The sequence below is a fragment of the Stylophora pistillata genome, chromosome 2 (genome assembly GCF_964205215.1).
Source record: "Stylophora pistillata chromosome 2, jaStyPist1.2, whole genome shotgun sequence".
Lineage (NCBI taxonomy): Eukaryota > Metazoa > Cnidaria > Anthozoa > Scleractinia > Pocilloporidae > Stylophora > Stylophora pistillata.
Window position 1 is genome coordinate 32,816,475 of NC_142520.1, and position 17,544 is coordinate 32,834,018.

Genomic DNA, 17,544 nt, shown 5'->3' on the forward strand with positions numbered 1-17,544 from the left:
GAGGGCCGAGAGAGTAGGTTGAAGTATTCACCACACTCGCTTGGCCCTCTTGCAATTGATGAAACAGTGTGCGATCGTTTCTTTTCGTTTATAGAATTCACATACGTCAGAGGCAATGTAGCCCCGGGAGCGGAGGGAGTCACGAACTTTAATGCCTTTAACGGCAATCAACCATGCGATGTCATTTTTATAATTTTCAGTAAAATCATCTCGAATTTGCGGCCAGTGTTTGTCGATGTCGAGGGTAGGGCCTGTGAAGGCCCGCCACATGGGGTGGAGGGGAGGGGAGGCCACTGTTTCACTCAAAAGCGTGGAGTACAGAGACTTGGAGGTAAAGAAAACCTTATTGAGATCTGTGATACGCTTACTAAGGGATACTAAGTCATTCTAAACTAAATTATAAAAGGGGGTGGGTACTAACGCTCAGGGACTAGAGTTCTCCCGGAGGTGAGACCAACGCCCCACTAATTTGGATAATTGAGTACCGATAAAATATTTTAAGGTGTAAAAAACCTTGGTGTGTGGATGTTCAATACCTAATGCGATGAGGGAGAGTTTGAGGGCTCTGCCTTTCGTGTCAAAATCAATAGTCCCTAAACCGCCGGCTTTGATGGGGGCGGAGAGGGTTTTGCGGCTAACTGGTTCAATTTTGTGCCCCAGATGAACTGGTAAACCAATCGCTTAAATGACGTTGCGACCCATGGGGGGATGGGGAGAATCTTGGCTAAAAACCAAAATTTGCTTGCACCGAGAGTGTTCACAATCAAAGATCTCCCAACTTGGGAGAGGGAGCGTGATTTCCATAAATTCAAGTTATTTTCTAATTTGTTTAGTCGAGGCTGCCAATTGTCTGACTCAACCGAGACAGAACCATTGCTAAACCACACCCCAAGGATCTTCATTTTATTAACCCAGGTGAGGCCTGAGGGGATGTCGGGCCTAGACCGCCATGCCCCCAGCCACACAGCTTCTCTTTTTTGAAAGTTAAGTTTGGCTCCGGTGGCCAGTTCATAGCGTGAAAGCAGGTGTAACAGCTGTTGGAGTGAGCTAAGATCTTTAACGTAACAAGTGGAATCAACCGCGTATTGACTAATCTTAAAATGAGCGCCTTTTGCTCCGGGGAGTAAAAAGGCGGTAATAAGCGGATGATCACGGATATTACAGGCTAACACTTCAGCACAGATCACGTATAAGAGGGGAGACAGGGGGTCGCCCTGTCGCACACCTCTATATAGGAAAACTTTCTCTGTTAGATGTCCGTTTACTAAAATTTTCATTTGCGCTCCAGTATATAGGGTCGAGACCCATTTTTGAAAAATCGGGCCGAAACCGAACGTGGCTAATGCGTTTGAGAGAAAAGCGCGGTCAGTTCTGTGAAAAGCTTTTCCTGGTCAAGGTTTAAGAGAATGCCGGTCTCTTGTGTGATTGATACATAGTCGAGAACATCGCGGAGGAGAGATAAATTGTTACAAATGGTTCGGCCGGGAACGGAGCACGTTTGATCAATATTGAGAATGGAGGGGAGAACTTTAGCAACTCTATTCGCCAGCGCTTTAGAACAAATTTTATAATCCGCGTTAAGGAGAGAAATGGGTCTCTAATTTTTTAAATCTTTCCTGTCGCCTTTTTTTGAAAAAGAGTCGGGTCACGCTTCCAGTCATGGAATCGCTAAAAAAACGGCATTGTAAGCTATAGTTATAAACATCGAGTAAGTGCGGGCTTAGAAGAGGCCAGAAATGGCGATAAAATTCGATTGGCAGGCCATCAGAGCCGGGGGTTTTACCTTTTGAAAGGCCTATGCTAGCTTGTGTTATTTCCGTTAAGGTCAGGGGTGCGTCGCATGTGTTTTGTTCATCACTAGAGAATGAGGTCTGTACGTGAGCTAAAAAGGCTTGTCGGGTGACATCATCGACCGCAGACTTTGAATATAGGCGTCGGTAAAATTCGTGGTGGACACGTTCGAGATCATGCTGTTGGGAAACCTCGGTGTCATTGGAATCAAAAAGCGAAGAGATGCAATTTTTTTGGGCGCGGGCAGTTTCCAATTAAAAAAAGAAATGTGTGGGCTTTTCTCCCTCTTCAATCCATTGAGCGCGACTACGGGTTTTAACTCCTTCATGGCGAGTGTGATGAAGGTGTTGAATTTTGCTTTCTAGCTGATCAATTAGCTGCGGTGCTGAAGTGTTGCCTTCAATTAAGGATTGTTTGGCGTGAATAAGGCGGTTTGTGAGACTGACTAAATGGTAATTCATAGACCGAGTTTTCGACTTGCAATATACCTGCGTGGCTATTTTTACAATATCTTTAAGTGAATGCCACCACTCATGGAGAGAGGAAAATGTTTCCCGCAGAAGAATATGGCGGTCGAGAATATCTGTTACATGAGAACAATAGGTTTCGTCATCGAGGAGAGAAGAATTAAATCGCCAAATGCCAGGGCCATGGGTCGGAATATTTTGTAGATCAAGGTGTAAACTCACGGAATCGTGGTCGGAGAAAACGCAAGGGAGAATTTCGCATTTTGTCGCTTAGGGAACTAGAGCTTGGGTAATGAAAAATTTATCTAAACGGCTACCGATAGTCTTAGAGGCGTTAAACCACGTACATTGTTTAGCGCGGCGGTGGGTGCGCCGCCAGACATCAACTAATTGAAATCGTGTTCGAAATTCTTTCAGGTCGGTGGAAGTGTTGACATTTCCGTCGAATTTATCAAGTTCGCTTTCAAAACTATTAAAATCGCCCCCGGTAACTTTAATTGAATGGGGAAACATGTATTCGTGCAGTGAATTGAAAAAGTCTTTCCTCTCTCGTGGGTTTGTGGGGGCACAAACATTAAGACAATTATGCGTTGTTCGCCCAAGCGTAAAAGAATACTAAGAATTCGGCCAGAAGTGTCCTTTTTCCATTGACTCACAGAAGATTGAAAATTTTTGGACAGTGAAATAGCCCCCCCGCCTTGTTTGCCCAAAGCTGGGGACCAAAAGCTGTCGCCAGGCCATTTCTCACGAAATTTTGCAATAGCCTCAGCCTTAGCGGCAAGGGTTTCTTGCAGAAAAATAATGTTGGTGTTCAAAAAAAAAAGAGCAGACCTTTTGGCAGGGTCGCCCATGTCACGAACATTTAAAGTGCAGCAATTGACTTTGAATTTAAAGTGTCAAAAGGAAAAAGCACAGACTACAGGCAAAATGAAATTACATTTAACAAATAAATTACTTACGATCCCTAGACTTTCGGTGCTTACGCGATCTTTTCGATCGCAGTTCGTCTGAATTATCCAGGGGGTGGGTTTTTGTATTCTTTATTCCAGAAACCAGAGTGGGTTGTGTAGGTTTTCTGCTTGGAATACATGTGTCGGCAATTTTAGCAGGAAGGCGGCCAGAATTGGGAATGTGGGGGGATTCGCTGAATAATTCCTCGCTTGAAGACTCGTCAGTGTACAGGGTTTGATCGTCCTCGGGAAATTCCGGAGTGTGAATATCTTGGGCATCTTCGAGGGGCATGCTCAGGGCGATCTCAGAAGAAATGGCAAATGAAGGCAGAGTGTTGGGTTGCAGCGGGAGAAATTTCTTGAGCCATAGCTTGATCTTCATTCGAAACAATCGGCGTATCTTGGGTGGGTTCAGTAGAATTTTCTGTGGGCGGCGTGGAGTTATCTTCGGCGTGGGCAGAAGTTGTCTCAAGTGTACTCCGCGACCACGAAAAGGGACAGTGTTTGGCTTTGTGTTCAGTCGATTTACATAAATTGCATGTAATAGCTTCAGTGCAGGTCGCGGCTTGATGGCCAACTTGTTCGCAGTTGAAACATTTCAGGTTTGTGCACGCGTTGGCCAGATGTCCGCGAAGGTTGCAATGGGGACACGTGCGCGGTTGGCTAGGGTAGCGGATATTTATCACAATTTTTCCGAAGCGTATGAAGTTTGGGATGGGTTGATTAATGCGAACACGATAGTGTCGTGTGCCGTCTTGAATGTGGCGAAACTGTTCCTCGCGAAAATATCCACGGCGGTGATGAATTACATCGCAAAATTTCTGTAGTCGGTTGATAATTGTGGAGTCGGGCAATTCGTAGGGCGCATCAAAAATCTGAACGTACGTGAGCGGGCGATCGACATCTTGGATCGCGAAGGGTTGGCCATTGATTTGGAGCACGTTTTTCTGGAGGAAAGCCTCGCGTTGTTGGGCATTACGAAATGTGAGAACGATTTCGCTGTTCGATTGGCGTTGAATGCAGGAGATGGCTTGTGGATCTCCAGCGGCGTCATGGAGGGATTCGCAGAACTCGGAGTGTGTTAGGCGAACACGAGGGTTGAGGAAGGCAGTGCAAGGTCGGCTAGGTAATTTGTAGTCAGCACGGTTCACGGAGAATCCGGGTATCTGGGCTTGTGCAGTGTTCGGTGCTGGGTTAGCGGCGGCAGCATAGCTTGGAGGCGAAGTTTGTTCAGAATTCGGAAGGTTCACATTGTCATCAGGCGTAAAAAGCGGGGCCTCGGGCGCCCCGTAATCTCCTTTCTCTACATCATCAACTACAGCGGTTATCATCGTGTTGAGAATTTATATATTCCACTTACCAGATACGCGCGTCCAGAGTCGGTGGCGAACTGGGGCTAATATGACTCTTTGACCAATCAAAGTTTAGCACTTGATCTTAGCCAAAAGGCCGAGAAGCGATACCCACCAATACCCTCAATCAAGGGGGTGGTAGAGGGATCCTTCCCACAGTATATGGTGGATAGTAGCAGGTAGCCCCCAGAAGCCCTTGCGAGTCCCAAAAACGGACCCAGTGGCTCATCGGTTGGTAATCTTCTGATTGTAACTTTAAGACGCCAGCCACATACACCTAATTAACAAGATGGTGTTCTTTAGAATATTTACCAAACTTGATTTATCTCTATACCCCCCACCCCTCCCCCATCGAGATATATTTCCTCAAATGGACGCTTCTCAAGGTGTGCGCAGGCTCTAGGAGATGACGTTTGGTTAAGGGTCTAGGCTACCAAATTTAGGGTTAGGGTAACGATTTTGGGGTTAGGGTTAGGGTAACGATGTTGGGTTAGTCTTAGAGTAACGACATAAGGGCTAGTACAGATGAAACATAACCGATAACCAGCCAAATTTCAGCTGTTTTCCCTTGTCTATGACCATACCACAGGGAAAGCACCGGTTCTCGTCCGATCGCCGAAGTTAAGCCCTGTCGGGTTGGGTTAGTACTTGGATGGGTGACCGCGTGGGAATACTTCGTGTTGTAGGCTTCATTTTTTCCTTTGCTTACTCTCTCAACGTTTTATCCAGGTAAACCGCTTGCGATACTCACGGCGTCCCGTACACAAGTGAGGAGTAAAAGTAAAACTAACATAACAGGGAGGAGAGAAATGATTTTGCCACAACTTGCCGAGCTTGTGGCCAAAATCATTTCCGAATGCAAGAGAGCGAGGAAACGAAGGAGGGAGGGCGCGCGCTCGAGATCTCAACACATTGTTGTGACAAATTCCACATTTGTACCTCACATCAAATCATTCGCACGCTTCCACAAATCACGAATAGGAAAACACGCACACTTTTACAGCACTTTCAAGGCCTCAAGACATGTCAAAACATTCCCACGATTAATAGAGGCGGATGGATTCAAACTGACTGAAACAAAGCGAAGCTGCAAAAGGTTCCACATTTTTACTTACTCTCCTGCCTATTTGTTTGCTTGCTCGCTGGAACGAACGTCCCCTCCTCTCGCTCGCTCACTTGCAATAAGAAATACATGACAACAAAACCTCGCCTGCCACAGGTAGGGTTCACAATGTACTCACGTTTCTAAAACAAATGCTTTTGTTGCCCATGTATCGATCGTTCTTTGCTTGGTCCATCCGTCGGTTAGTCAGTCAGTCAGTCACTTCTCCGCTTGGTTTCCTTTCCTTTTCTTTCGCAAACAAACGAACAAAATGCAGAAAGCACACACATCTATCTAGAACAGCTCTACTCACATCCTCACAAAAGCTCACCTTCATTTACAATCACTTCTATTCCTCCAAATCTCTGCCAACACGCAGGCCACTTCTGTCTGTCTGTCTGTCTCTCTTTCCATGGCTTTTTGCTTTCTTTTTCCCTTGCTGCTCTTCTTCTCTCTTCACTCCAGTTCACCCTGTTTAACGGTCAACTCCAAAATCAAGATCAATTCATTAGTCAGTCAGGGGTTAAGGGCAAGATATTTTACATCAGCTTTTCGGGGACGAGCGCGAACGCAGGTCCCCACTACCAGAAATTATACGCTTGAGTTACCCACATTTGGGGTAATCGCAAGGGTCAACCCAGTCCAAGTGCAATGAAAGGGCCTCGCCTTGAGAGGACTGCCTCCTTGATCACAGTACCTCCCGCGTCAGGTAAGTTTTTTTTATGTTTAAGGTGGACGGCCGGGCCCCTGATGAAGGGAAGTGCAGTGCATGCCGACCTACATGTTTAAGCCCGACCCATGGCTGGCGTGCAATGCCTTAGGGTTGGGGTCCACCAGAAACGAGGGTCACCAGACGCCAAACTCGCTGGGGAATCGAACCCCACCTCACCTAAAAATTACACACTTGCTCAATGAAAAAACGCACTCACAATAATAATAGCAGACCAGAACCAGAACGATAATAATAGCCCCTAACCAGCCAAGGGGAGGCACTGAAAAAACCAAAACGATAATCATAGCCCCAAGCCAGACAAGGGGAGGCACCTGAAAAAACAAAACAATAATCATAGCCTCTAGCCAGCCAAGGGGAGGCACACCAAAAACCAAAACAAGTAGAAAGTAAACTGGAGGGAGTCACCATGTATAGATGCAATGACACCACGGGCACACCACTGCCGATAGAAGGTGCGACGACGCCTGCTAGACTTGGACTGCCTGAAAGAGATCGGTAGGTGAAACTTCAGGCGGGCCTTGATGGAGGCAATCACCACCACAGCGCCAGGACGAGTATCTCGAAACCGGAAGTCATTTCTACATTGCTAGATACAAAACTTAGAGACATTGAGAAGGTAGACAAAAACATGCGGGACAGAAACAAGGTCACAACAGTTAAAGCCAAAGAGGACATGACGGAGAGTGATGACAGGAGACATAGGAGAGAAACAAAACAGCAAAGACTGCACCCAGGCGAGGACACTCTGAGCAAGTGGACAGTAAAAGAACAAATGCTCGAGTGACTCAACCCGGGGCCCGCAGAAGCACGAAAGAGGAACAGACAGACCAAAAGAGGAGAGACGCCGGGCGGTGTACAGGACGCCGTGCGCAGTCTTCCAGTTAAGATCAATAACACGGTGATCAAGATGGAAAAAAGATAAGGTGTGCCACGTGGCAGGCCAATCGATATTGGGGTAGATGAGTTCGCATTTCAACACACAATGATGCTGGACCATGTTCTCAGAGAGGAGGTGCAAGTAACAAGACTTGGCAGACATAGAAGCGACGGGAGTACAAATAAGAGGACACGAGGAACCATATACAAGAGTTTTTAGACGCGGCGAAAGCCCCGTCGAGCTTACGCCACGCCAACGCCACAGCTTGATAGATGGGCGGCAAGACCCTAAAGTCCAAACTAAAAGGACGGGAAAAGACAACCAGAGGAGAAGCACCAAGCAGAGAATTAAAACAAAAAGACATCAGAGCAACCCAACTGGATGGGGAGGAGACAAATCTCCTCACCCACTGAGCCAGGAGAGCCCTCACTTTGGACCGAACATCCACCACCGAGAAACCTCCAAAGAGGGGGGATTGAACAACAACAGAGCGAGAGACAAGCTCCCGGTTACCAGACCAGAAGAATGAAAAAACCAAACGAGAAAGCTCTACCTCCACCCAGGACGGCATGTGGACGAGAGAGGCCACATAGCAAACTCTGGAGAGGGCAAGAGCATTGATCACGAGGGCCTTGCCGCGGAAAGACAGAACACGAGAACGCCAAGACTTGAGAACATGGTCCACCGCATTAATGCGAGGACGCCAGTTGTCTTCCTCGAGGTTACCGGGGCCAATAAACACCCCCAGCACCTTAAGCTTAACAGGAGACCAGTCAAAAGGCACGGGGGGGTCTGTGCGACCCTTCCATCCACCCAACCAGAGACCCTTGGACTTGGATAGGTTTATTGTCGATCCAGAAGCCAATTCGTATAGCCTATATGTGTCCAAAGCAGCCGAGATGCCTTCATCGGAAGTAAGAATGAGAGACGTGTCGTCAGCGTACTGAGAGATAGGGGACAGTGGAGGACAACCCGGGAGGGACAGACCCTTTATACGAGAGTCAGCGCGAATGCTGCAAGCGAGGACCTCCGAAACTAGAACATAAAAGAGTGGGGATAAGGGACACCCCTGCCGGACACCGCGAGAAAGACAAAAGAAAGGGGTCAGGTGTCCATTGACATTAACGGCACTCTGCACGCGGCTATAAAATAGGTCGATCCACGCAACAAAAGATGGACCAAAACCCATGGTGACCAGAGTGGACCGAATGAAGCCCCAATCCACCCGGTCGAAAGCCTTTTCTTGATCTAAGGATAGGATCGCGACAGGGGTGCCAGAGGACTCAGCATAGCAGACAACATCTCTCAGTAAGGCGACATTCTCACCAATAAAGCGACCGGGGACTCCGCACGTTTGGTCACGGTTGACGATGAGGTGTATTACGTGGAGAAGACGCGTGGCTATGGTTCGCAATGCTAATTTATAGTCAACGTTTAAGAGGGATATGGGCCGCCAGTTCTTGGGATCAAGACGATCCCCCTTCTTAAATGAGAGAGTAATAACACCTCTGCGCTGAGAGAGGGAGAGAGAGCCAGAGGAAGAACAGTCATTTAGAACAGCCACAAGATCAGCACCAAGCACGTCCCAGAAACGAAGATAGAATTCCATGGGGAGCCCATCAGAACCTGGCGCTTTGTTGCGCGCCATACCCTTGAGAGCGTCAAGGACCTCAGAGGGTGTGAGGGGGCCTTCACAACGGTTGGACTGATCCTGAGGGAGAAACGAGGACAAATTACTGAGGAGGGAAGATTGGACATGGGAGTCCGTAGGAGAGGCAGTATAAAGACCAGAATAGAAAGAAGCAAGAGAGGCACAGAGAGCAGCAGGAGAAGAGACAATTGAGCCATCAGGCTCTCTCAGCGCAGAGATACGACGGTCAGAGGAACGTTTCTTCTCTAGACGGAGGAAATACTGCGAGGAGGACTCACCCTCCTCAACCAATTTAACTCTCGCTCGTACCTGAGCCCCCCTCGCAGCATGGGAGTCAAAACGAGCGAGCTCAGAAAGAGCCGACCGCAGAGGGTCCACACAAGAAGTGACACCCAAATCGACTCTCTCCTGAAGATGTTGGACAAGGCGTACCAAGGCGTCTCTGCATGCAGAGTTTTACGGGCTTTGCTCGCACAAAAACGAATGGCGAGGCCGTTGATCAGGTTTTTCCCTTTATCACACCATTTAGCGAGAGAGGGAAAGCGGGGGATGGCAAGACGCCAAGTGGACCATTCTTCACGAACAAGTTGGGAATAGTCTTGGTCTTCCAGAATTGATGTGTTCAATTTCCAGTAACCAGGGCCAGGTGGAGCGACGTCGGGAACAGACACAGAGAGATACAAGCCACGATGGTCCGAGAAAGGACAGACATACACAGAAAGAGAGGACACTGATGGGAGCCACGCGAACGGGACCCCAAACAGGTCAATACGCGACGCCAAACTGCCGTCCCACCTAGTCGAGGTGAACCCCGGAGAGGAGGGGTGAAGGTACCACCATATGGCGGTGACACAACATGCATCGAAAAGATGGCCAAGAGAAGAGGAACTGTCTCTAGGAAGGGAGGCGGGGTCTGGACCACGCCGATCTCAAGCCCGGTCAAAAACGGCGTTAAAGTCACCAGCAAGGACCGTTGGTGTTGAAGGGTCAATCTTTGAATGTAAACCATCGAGGAATTGATCCCGTGCAGGGTTGCGATTGGGGGCATAGACACAAACGACCCTAAAGACCTTATTGTGAAAAGAGAATTCACATTGCAAAAAGCACCCATCAGCAGACCAAGAATTAAGAAGGGAGATACAAGGACGATAAAGAATAACGCAACCACAAGAATGGACAGAGCCAGGAGCTAGCACAGAAGAGAAGCCAAAGGAAGAGAACCACAACGAACACTCAGCCGGAGTAACACAGTGCGTTTCTTGAAGGCAGACAACATCAGCCTTCACCAGGAGAGATCGCAACCACTGCACGAGGCCAATCCTTTTAGACTGGTCTCGGATACCGTTAACATTTAAAGTAAGGATGGAAAGAGCCATCACAATGTATGAAAGAGCCATCACTACTTTTTCTTGGCATTACGGATTGCATTAACCCTAGCGACAGCCGAGGGGCCCATGGGCACGAGAGGAGTGCTTGGGGTCCTCTTAGCTGAACGGCGTTGAGGGGTCGAAGAGGTGGAAGGCCTTTTGCGTTGACCAGAGGCCGGTGACATATCGATATCCTGAGAATTAACTATGGATTCCCAGTCATGGGAATCGTCTACATTAATTAAAGTAGTGTTTACACTATTTGCATTAGGTGCGTTTGTATTTTGTACATTAATGGTATTCCCATTATCTAGATTAAGTTCACTATTGCCAGCGCCAGCATTATTATTAACCAGTTCACTATTTGTATTAACTATTTTACTATTTGTATTAACTATTTCACTATTTGTATTAACTATTTCACTATTTGTATTATTAAGGGTATCAGCATTACTCACAATACCCTGTGCAACTGACGATGTGACACTGCTGGCCTCATCCAAATCACTGAAATGACTATCGTACAATTTTATGGACTCCGAGGGGTCTGGGTCACTGGGGGGTAAGCCAGCACCCTGACCAGACACAACAACAGCAGGTGAGTTAATCTCAACTTCATTTAAGAGACCTTGAGAATTGAGGATAGGTTCTTCGATCTCATCAGTGGCATCCGGGACCGGGACTTCACTACATTCCATATCAGTGTGTTCAGGGTCAGGGGGGGTGGGGTCAGCAATGTTGGCATCCTCCCGCGTGACGGGGGCGGGAATAACTTCCTCAGTGGTCTCCGCTAACGAGGCAGGGTTTGCCATGGCAGTGTCAGAGATATCCTCAAAGTCGTTACCCATAGCCTCAACATTAGGAGCGGCAGGAGCTGGGATCTGATTCCAGGCCTTGTCACAATCACGAGCAAAATGTCCTTCCTTATGACACCGTAGACACTTGCCCCTATCAGGGCATGCAGAAGACTTCTGCCCGATCGCTCGACAAATGTCGCAGCGGAGGGGTTGACCACAGTACCAAATTTTGCACCGAACCCCATTAATAGATACAAAACGGGGGATTTCCTTAGTACGAACCATTCTCACATCTCTTGAACCTGTTGACACATCAGGCAAGCCAGGCCAAACCTGGTGTCTGACAGATTTTACAATTCCATAACCTGACAGCGCTGTTGCTACAGTGTCGTTTGACCACTCAAAAGGGTACCAAGATACTACAATGGTACTATACTGAGGAGGTGGGGGGGGAGGCGACAATACTCGGCACTCGACCCCGTTAAGTACCACAGAACCCAGATCTTCAAAAAACAATTTGCTACACTTTCAGTAAAGGTGACCCTAGCAATACGGCCAGGACACTCTTGAATAGAGAGGACCTTATGTTGAGACTCTACTAGAAAGTAAGCATTGATATATTTCACCACATCAGATTGCAAAGTTCCATTCGGGAAGCCATTGCACCGAATATCAATGGTTTTTTCCAGTGGTGGAGCCATGGAAAAGAAAAAAGGAGCAAAAGGGCAAAGCCCAGAAAGCCCCAAACGGCCAACCCAGCAAGTTCGGACCCAACCAAAAAAGAAAAAAATTGGATGGGTGACCAAACACGAAAAAGAAAAAGGAGCTGCAAAGCTTTCCCTCCCGGCAGGTACTCACAAGTGCAGAAATGAGAAATAGCAAAATACTTACGATTATCCTGACCAGAATGATCACCAGAATGATCACCAGAATGATCACCAGAAAAAATACAATTTTTTGTATAATTAGTCGTGGACATGCTGTTTTTGATCTGTGCGATTCTGCTCCTTTCAAGCCTTTCCCCAAGTCCTCCTCACAGAAATAGTTCAAGAAATGAGTATCTAACATCATGCTCTCCAGCATGTCAATTTTTGGCTTTGGAATTTGGAATGGTTCGTCTGCAAAAAGGATCTTTTGGTTTTCGACCTTGGATTGTGCAATGGTTTTCTACATTCACTCTTTGTATTTCAAACAATGGTTACTACAAGCCTGGTGGAATTCTGCATTCATCAACACTTCTTTGCGACACTGTGCCTTGTGAAGTGCGAAGCAATTCAATTCAACCTCGTACTATTCGTGCTTCCTTTGTCTCATTAGACAATCGCTGCTCTGTACCATTATATAAATTCAAGAAAAAATGGTTCAAGAGTAAAATCTCTTATTATTCCAATAGTTCGTCAACTTTTAATTTTTTGGAATTATCAGTCTTGCTTAGCGGTGATGTTCATCCATTGCCTGGCCCGGAGAATAGGAAATCTATTTCAGTTCGTATCTCTCAACGTACGCGACGTCGCCATGGTAACCATCACGCAGTGAAAAATAATCACAAAAGATCTGAAGTCCGTACCAGCATTAATATTCCAACTATTTCAGAACAATCTCCTAACGTCAAAAATCATCTTAGGCTCTGCTGCTTGAATGCTAGATCAATTAAAAACGAATCTGCGGATTTTGTTTGCTATGCAGCATCCACCGGTGCGGACATTTACATATTTACAGAAACATGGTTGACGGAACGTGACATGGCACATAGAGCTGAACTTACTCTGCCTGGTTTCAAGCTGCTCGATCAACCGCGTCTTGGAAGGACTGGTGATGGACTTGCACTCTTAATAAAGAGCGGCATAGATGCCAAGAAAATGAACGGTGGTGAGCGTAGATCTTTCGAATTTTTTGAATGGACTCTGTGTTATGGTTCAAATAGCTTGAGAATTGCTGTCATCTATCGTATACCATATTCTCAAGCCCATCCAGTTACCACTAGTGTTTTCTTTGATGAATTCATAACTTACCTCGAGTCGATCATCATGTCTCCTGAGCCGTTGCTGATAACGGGTGATTTCAATATTCATGTCGACGTACATACTGACTCTGATGCTTCTCGTTTACTATCGTCTATGGGCCTTCAACAGCACGTGGATAAATCTACACATATATCTGGGCACACCTTAGACTTAATGATTACTTGTTGTTCGGATTCATTTCTTACAGCCAAACCTATGACTGACTACTTGTTTTCAGACCATTTTACTGTTCTTTGCGATCTTGCCTTAAGTAAACCATCTCCCAAAAATGAGCAAATATCATATAGAAAACTGAAGGCAATCAAGATTGAGGATTTTAAACAAGATCTGTCTACCTCTGAGCTTTGTAATTACAGTCCAGATTCGCTTAACGATCTCGTTGAATGCTATAACGATACCTTGTCCCAAGTGCTCGAGAGACATGCTCCACTTCGATCCAAAGTTATACGATCTCGACCCCTGGTCCCTTGGTTCAATGAAGATATAAAAAATGCCCGCCGTGAAAAACAAAAACCAGAAAGAAAATGGCGACGCTCTGGCAAACACGACGATATGTTGTCATACAAAAAGATCAAGAATACGACAAATCGATTAATGAACGAAGCTCGAAGCCAATACTATCATGACTTCATTAATGATAACAGTTCAAACCAAAAAAAGCTCTTTGCAGCTGCGAATACTCTTTTGAATCAAAGGAAAAAGAACACTGTGCTACCACCTTGCGATGATAAGCTTGAATTAGCTGATAGGATGGGCTCGTACTTTGTTCAAAAAATCACTGATATTGGTACAAGACTCGACGTTATGGCTCAAGATCTTTCCACTGACCCGCTTTTAAACTGTACATTGTCACCAACCCCCAAATTTAGTAAATTTACAGCACTTTCTGAACTCGAAGTACGGAAACTTATCGAAGGTAGCGCAAAGAAAAGCTGTTCTTTTGATCCGATGCCTACCTCACTGGTTTTTAGCTGCATTGATGTCCTGCTTCCCGTGATCACAAAAATGATAAATCTATCCCTCGTGGATGGTGTGTTTGCTGATGTCTGGAAATGTGCACTTGTTAAGCCGTTGCTCAAAAAAGCTGGTCTTGATCCACTTCTTAGTAACTACAGACCTTTTAGTAATTTGCCATACATATCGAAGCTCACCGAAAAGGCGGTGTATAATCAACTTCATTTACACATGATAGACAATTCTGTTTATCCAGAAATGCAATCATCTTAGAGAAAAGGACATAGTACCGAAACAGCGCTTCTTCGGGTTGTTAACGATATCTTAATGAAGATGAATTCACAAGAGGTCACTCTTCTTGTCATGTTGGATCTTAGTGCCGCCTTCGACACTGTTAATCATGATATACTGATCAAACGTCTCCACGAAGAGTTAGGTATTGCTGATTCTGCCCTGAGCTGGTTTGAGTCATATCTCCATAACAGGATGCAAAAAGTTGACATCGAGGGTTCGATATCTAACCCATTCGATTCAGGCTGCGGTGTTCCTCAAGGGTCGTGTCTTGGACCGATTCTATTTATTATATATGCATCTAAGCTCTTTAAGATCATTGAACACGAGCTCCCTTGTGCTCATTGTTATGCTGATGACACCCAGTTATATCTGAGTTTTAGACCTAATACTACATCTCAAGACCAAGCCTTGCAAGCAATGGAGAACTGTATTGGAAAGATCAGGAAGTGGATGATTCATGATAGACTGTTAATTAATGATAGCAAGACTGAACTGATTTTAATAGGCTCAAAACAACAATTATCTAAACTACAGCCAATCAGTATCTCCGTTGGCAACTCGGTAATTAATAATAGCTCCGAGGTAAAAAATCTAGGCTGTTGGTTGGATGCTAACCTAAGCATGTCTAAGCGTATTACAAATATTTGCAAATCTGCATTCTTTTATCTTCATAACATTAGAAGCATTAAGAAATATTTACACGAAGACAGTCTCCATACTTTAGTTCATGCGTTTATAACGAATAGATTAGATTATTGTAACAGTCTTTTGTATGGTGCCTCAAAGGAACTGATAGCTAAAGTACAACGTGTACAGAATGCAGCCGCAAGACTGCTATTGAACGTTGGAAGGTACTCGCATATTACTCCTATTTTATATGAGTTACACTGGCTTCCAATCCAGGCTCGCATTAAATTTAAAATTCTTCTACTTACTTTTAAAGCGCTTCATAATTTACTTCCGTCATATATTAACAGCCTCATATCTATTAAATCAAAATCTTCTTATTGTCTTCGATCTAATGACGGTCTTTACTTAGAGCCCCCTAAGGGTAAGATGCTGAAGACATTTGGTGATCGATCTTTTCAGGCAGCAGCACCATACTTATGGAACAGACTTCCTCATGAAATTAAAATGATTAAGTGTTTGGATAAATTTAAAAAAGCTATTAAAACATTTCTGTTTAATGAAGCTTTTTGTAATCATTAACTTAGATATATTACATTAAAATAATTTATTCTTATGTATTTTTAGCTACCATTACTATTGCAAATTTTTATTTAGATATATAAGGTTTTTAATTTTTATTCAGTGTAAAGCACTATTGATCTGTACATGTAAATAGGGCTATACAACTAATTAAAATTTATTTATTTATTTATTATTTATTTAAGAGCCAACTCACCAGCAAGGAAAATCCCGCGTCAGGTAATTTTTTTTTTATGTGTGAAGCAGACGGTCAGGCTCCCGTGAGGGCGGTGCAATACCTGCCGACCATAATGCCTACTCCAACCCATGGCTACAGTGCAAGGCCTTAGGGTTGGGACCGCAACAAACGAGGGACACCAGTCGCCAACTTCGCTGGGGAATCGAACCCCACCTCACCAAAAAATTACACACTCACTCCCAGAAATTAAACACACCCACACATACCTTAACTTAACTAATACTATATTTATGTCTAAATAATTACAATTACTTAAAGAGGGAACCTATCGGCAACGAAGGCAACAGCCAGTCCGATTAAGTCGTCTTTATTGCGAAGACCTCGGAATCTAGGGTCAGAAACCCACTGGTGATAGACATTGCGCTGGTCAGGTGGCAATCGATAGTTGAGTCCAATATCCCACATGATACTGATGTGATCACTTGACAAAGCGCTGAGCTCAGGGACTTCACGAAGAACGTTTGGGTTAACACTGAGCGTCCAGTTTAGGCCCAATTTTCGCGGTCTTAGCGGCTGCAACAGCACCCTTGGAACGAGTGTGCTGAGGTTTCTTCGAGATGCCACCAGAAGCAGGGGCCAGGACATCCCTCCTTGTGCGTCTACGGGAAGTAGGTCTCGAATCACTGCCAGGGACGATCAGCTTGGCATGGGCGGAACTGTCGTCATCAATTTCCTCAGTCATTTCAGACTCAACAATCTGGTCCCATGGTTGGTCACTATTGTTACTATTAACTAAATTATTGGTTCCTAAGTTATTGTTTTCTTTAGCAGTATTATTATTGTCTTCTTTAGCAGTATTATTATTGTCATTAACTAAATCTTTACTGGCAAAGCCAGCGTCACCCGAGATAACACTCACGGAAAGCGAGGCATCAGCACTGTCAACCGCATCCAGAGAGGTAAACCTTTCCTCACTCGCCTCAGAACATGAAGGAGAGTTGACTTCGTCAACAATGGGCGAAGGCCCAACAGTCGCAGACTCAAGCTCAGAAGTAGGCTGAATAGTTTCAGAGACCGAAGGCACATCAACAGCCTCAGCAGGAGGTCCCACGGTCGCCTTACAGTTCCTAGAAAGGTGCCCAGCTGCACCACAAGAGAAACATTTACCCTTAGAGGGACAGTGAACAGCTCTGTGTCCCACTTTGCGACACATGTCGCACCTTAGGGGTTGCCCCCTGTACCAGGCTTTGCAGCGCACCCCACGAATTGAAACAAAGTGGGGAGTCTCCTTGTTCACCACCATCTGTACTAGCCGGGACCCAGTAGACACGGAGGGCCTACCAGGCCAAACCTGATGTCGAACCGATTTGACAGTACCATAGCTGGACAAAGCTGAGCTAATGGCGTCATTGGAACCCTCAAAAGGGAACCACGATATGACCACAGTGGTGAGCTGGGGCGGGGGAGGAGGGGGCTTAGCCACCCTACACTCAACATCGCCCAACTTCACAACTCCTAACTCTTCAAAATAAAGCTTAGCAACCTCTCCATTCTCAACGAAGGTGACCCTGGCCACACGGCCTGGGCACCCCTGCACCGCAGCAACTTTATGGTCCGACTCACGATCGAAAAACTCCAGCAACAATTTCACAGCTTCCGGGAAGAGAATCCCATCAGGGAGCCCTCCACAGTCCACGTCAATAGTCCTATTAAAGGACATAACCATATTGGAGTTCGGCTCCAACCCAAAGACGAATCTAAGGGATGGGTGACCAAAAAACCAAAAACCAAAAAAGAA

General features: G+C 45.7%; 1 protein-coding gene and 2 non-coding genes across 3 annotated transcripts; 2 read left to right on the forward strand and 1 right to left on the reverse strand.

Annotated features, from left to right (window-relative positions):
• Positions 1-5,130: 5,130 nt before the first annotated feature.
• LOC148738429 (5S ribosomal RNA) lies at positions 5,131-5,249 on the forward strand. Its single transcript, XR_015997468.1, has one exon. It is a non-coding gene; the product is annotated as a 5S ribosomal RNA (ribosomal RNA).
• A 966-nt stretch (positions 5,250-6,215) lies between these two features.
• LOC148738430 (U1 spliceosomal RNA) lies at positions 6,216-6,379 on the reverse strand. Its single transcript, XR_015997939.1, has one exon. It is a non-coding gene; the product is annotated as a U1 spliceosomal RNA (small nuclear RNA).
• Positions 6,380-12,829: 6,450 nt separating this feature from the next.
• LOC111346675 (uncharacterized) lies at positions 12,830-14,338 on the forward strand. Its single transcript, XM_022953948.2, has one exon. The coding sequence runs from the start codon at positions 12,830-12,832 to the stop codon at positions 14,336-14,338; it is 1,509 nt and encodes a 502-aa protein (XP_022809683.2).
• The last annotated feature ends 3,206 nt before the right edge of the window (positions 14,339-17,544 follow it).

Excerpts from the sequence above, each read along its gene's own strand:
- LOC111346675 (XM_022953948.2), top strand. The coding sequence starts at position 12,830 with ATGGCACATAGAGCTGAACTTACTCTGCCTGGTTTCAAGCTGCTCGAT.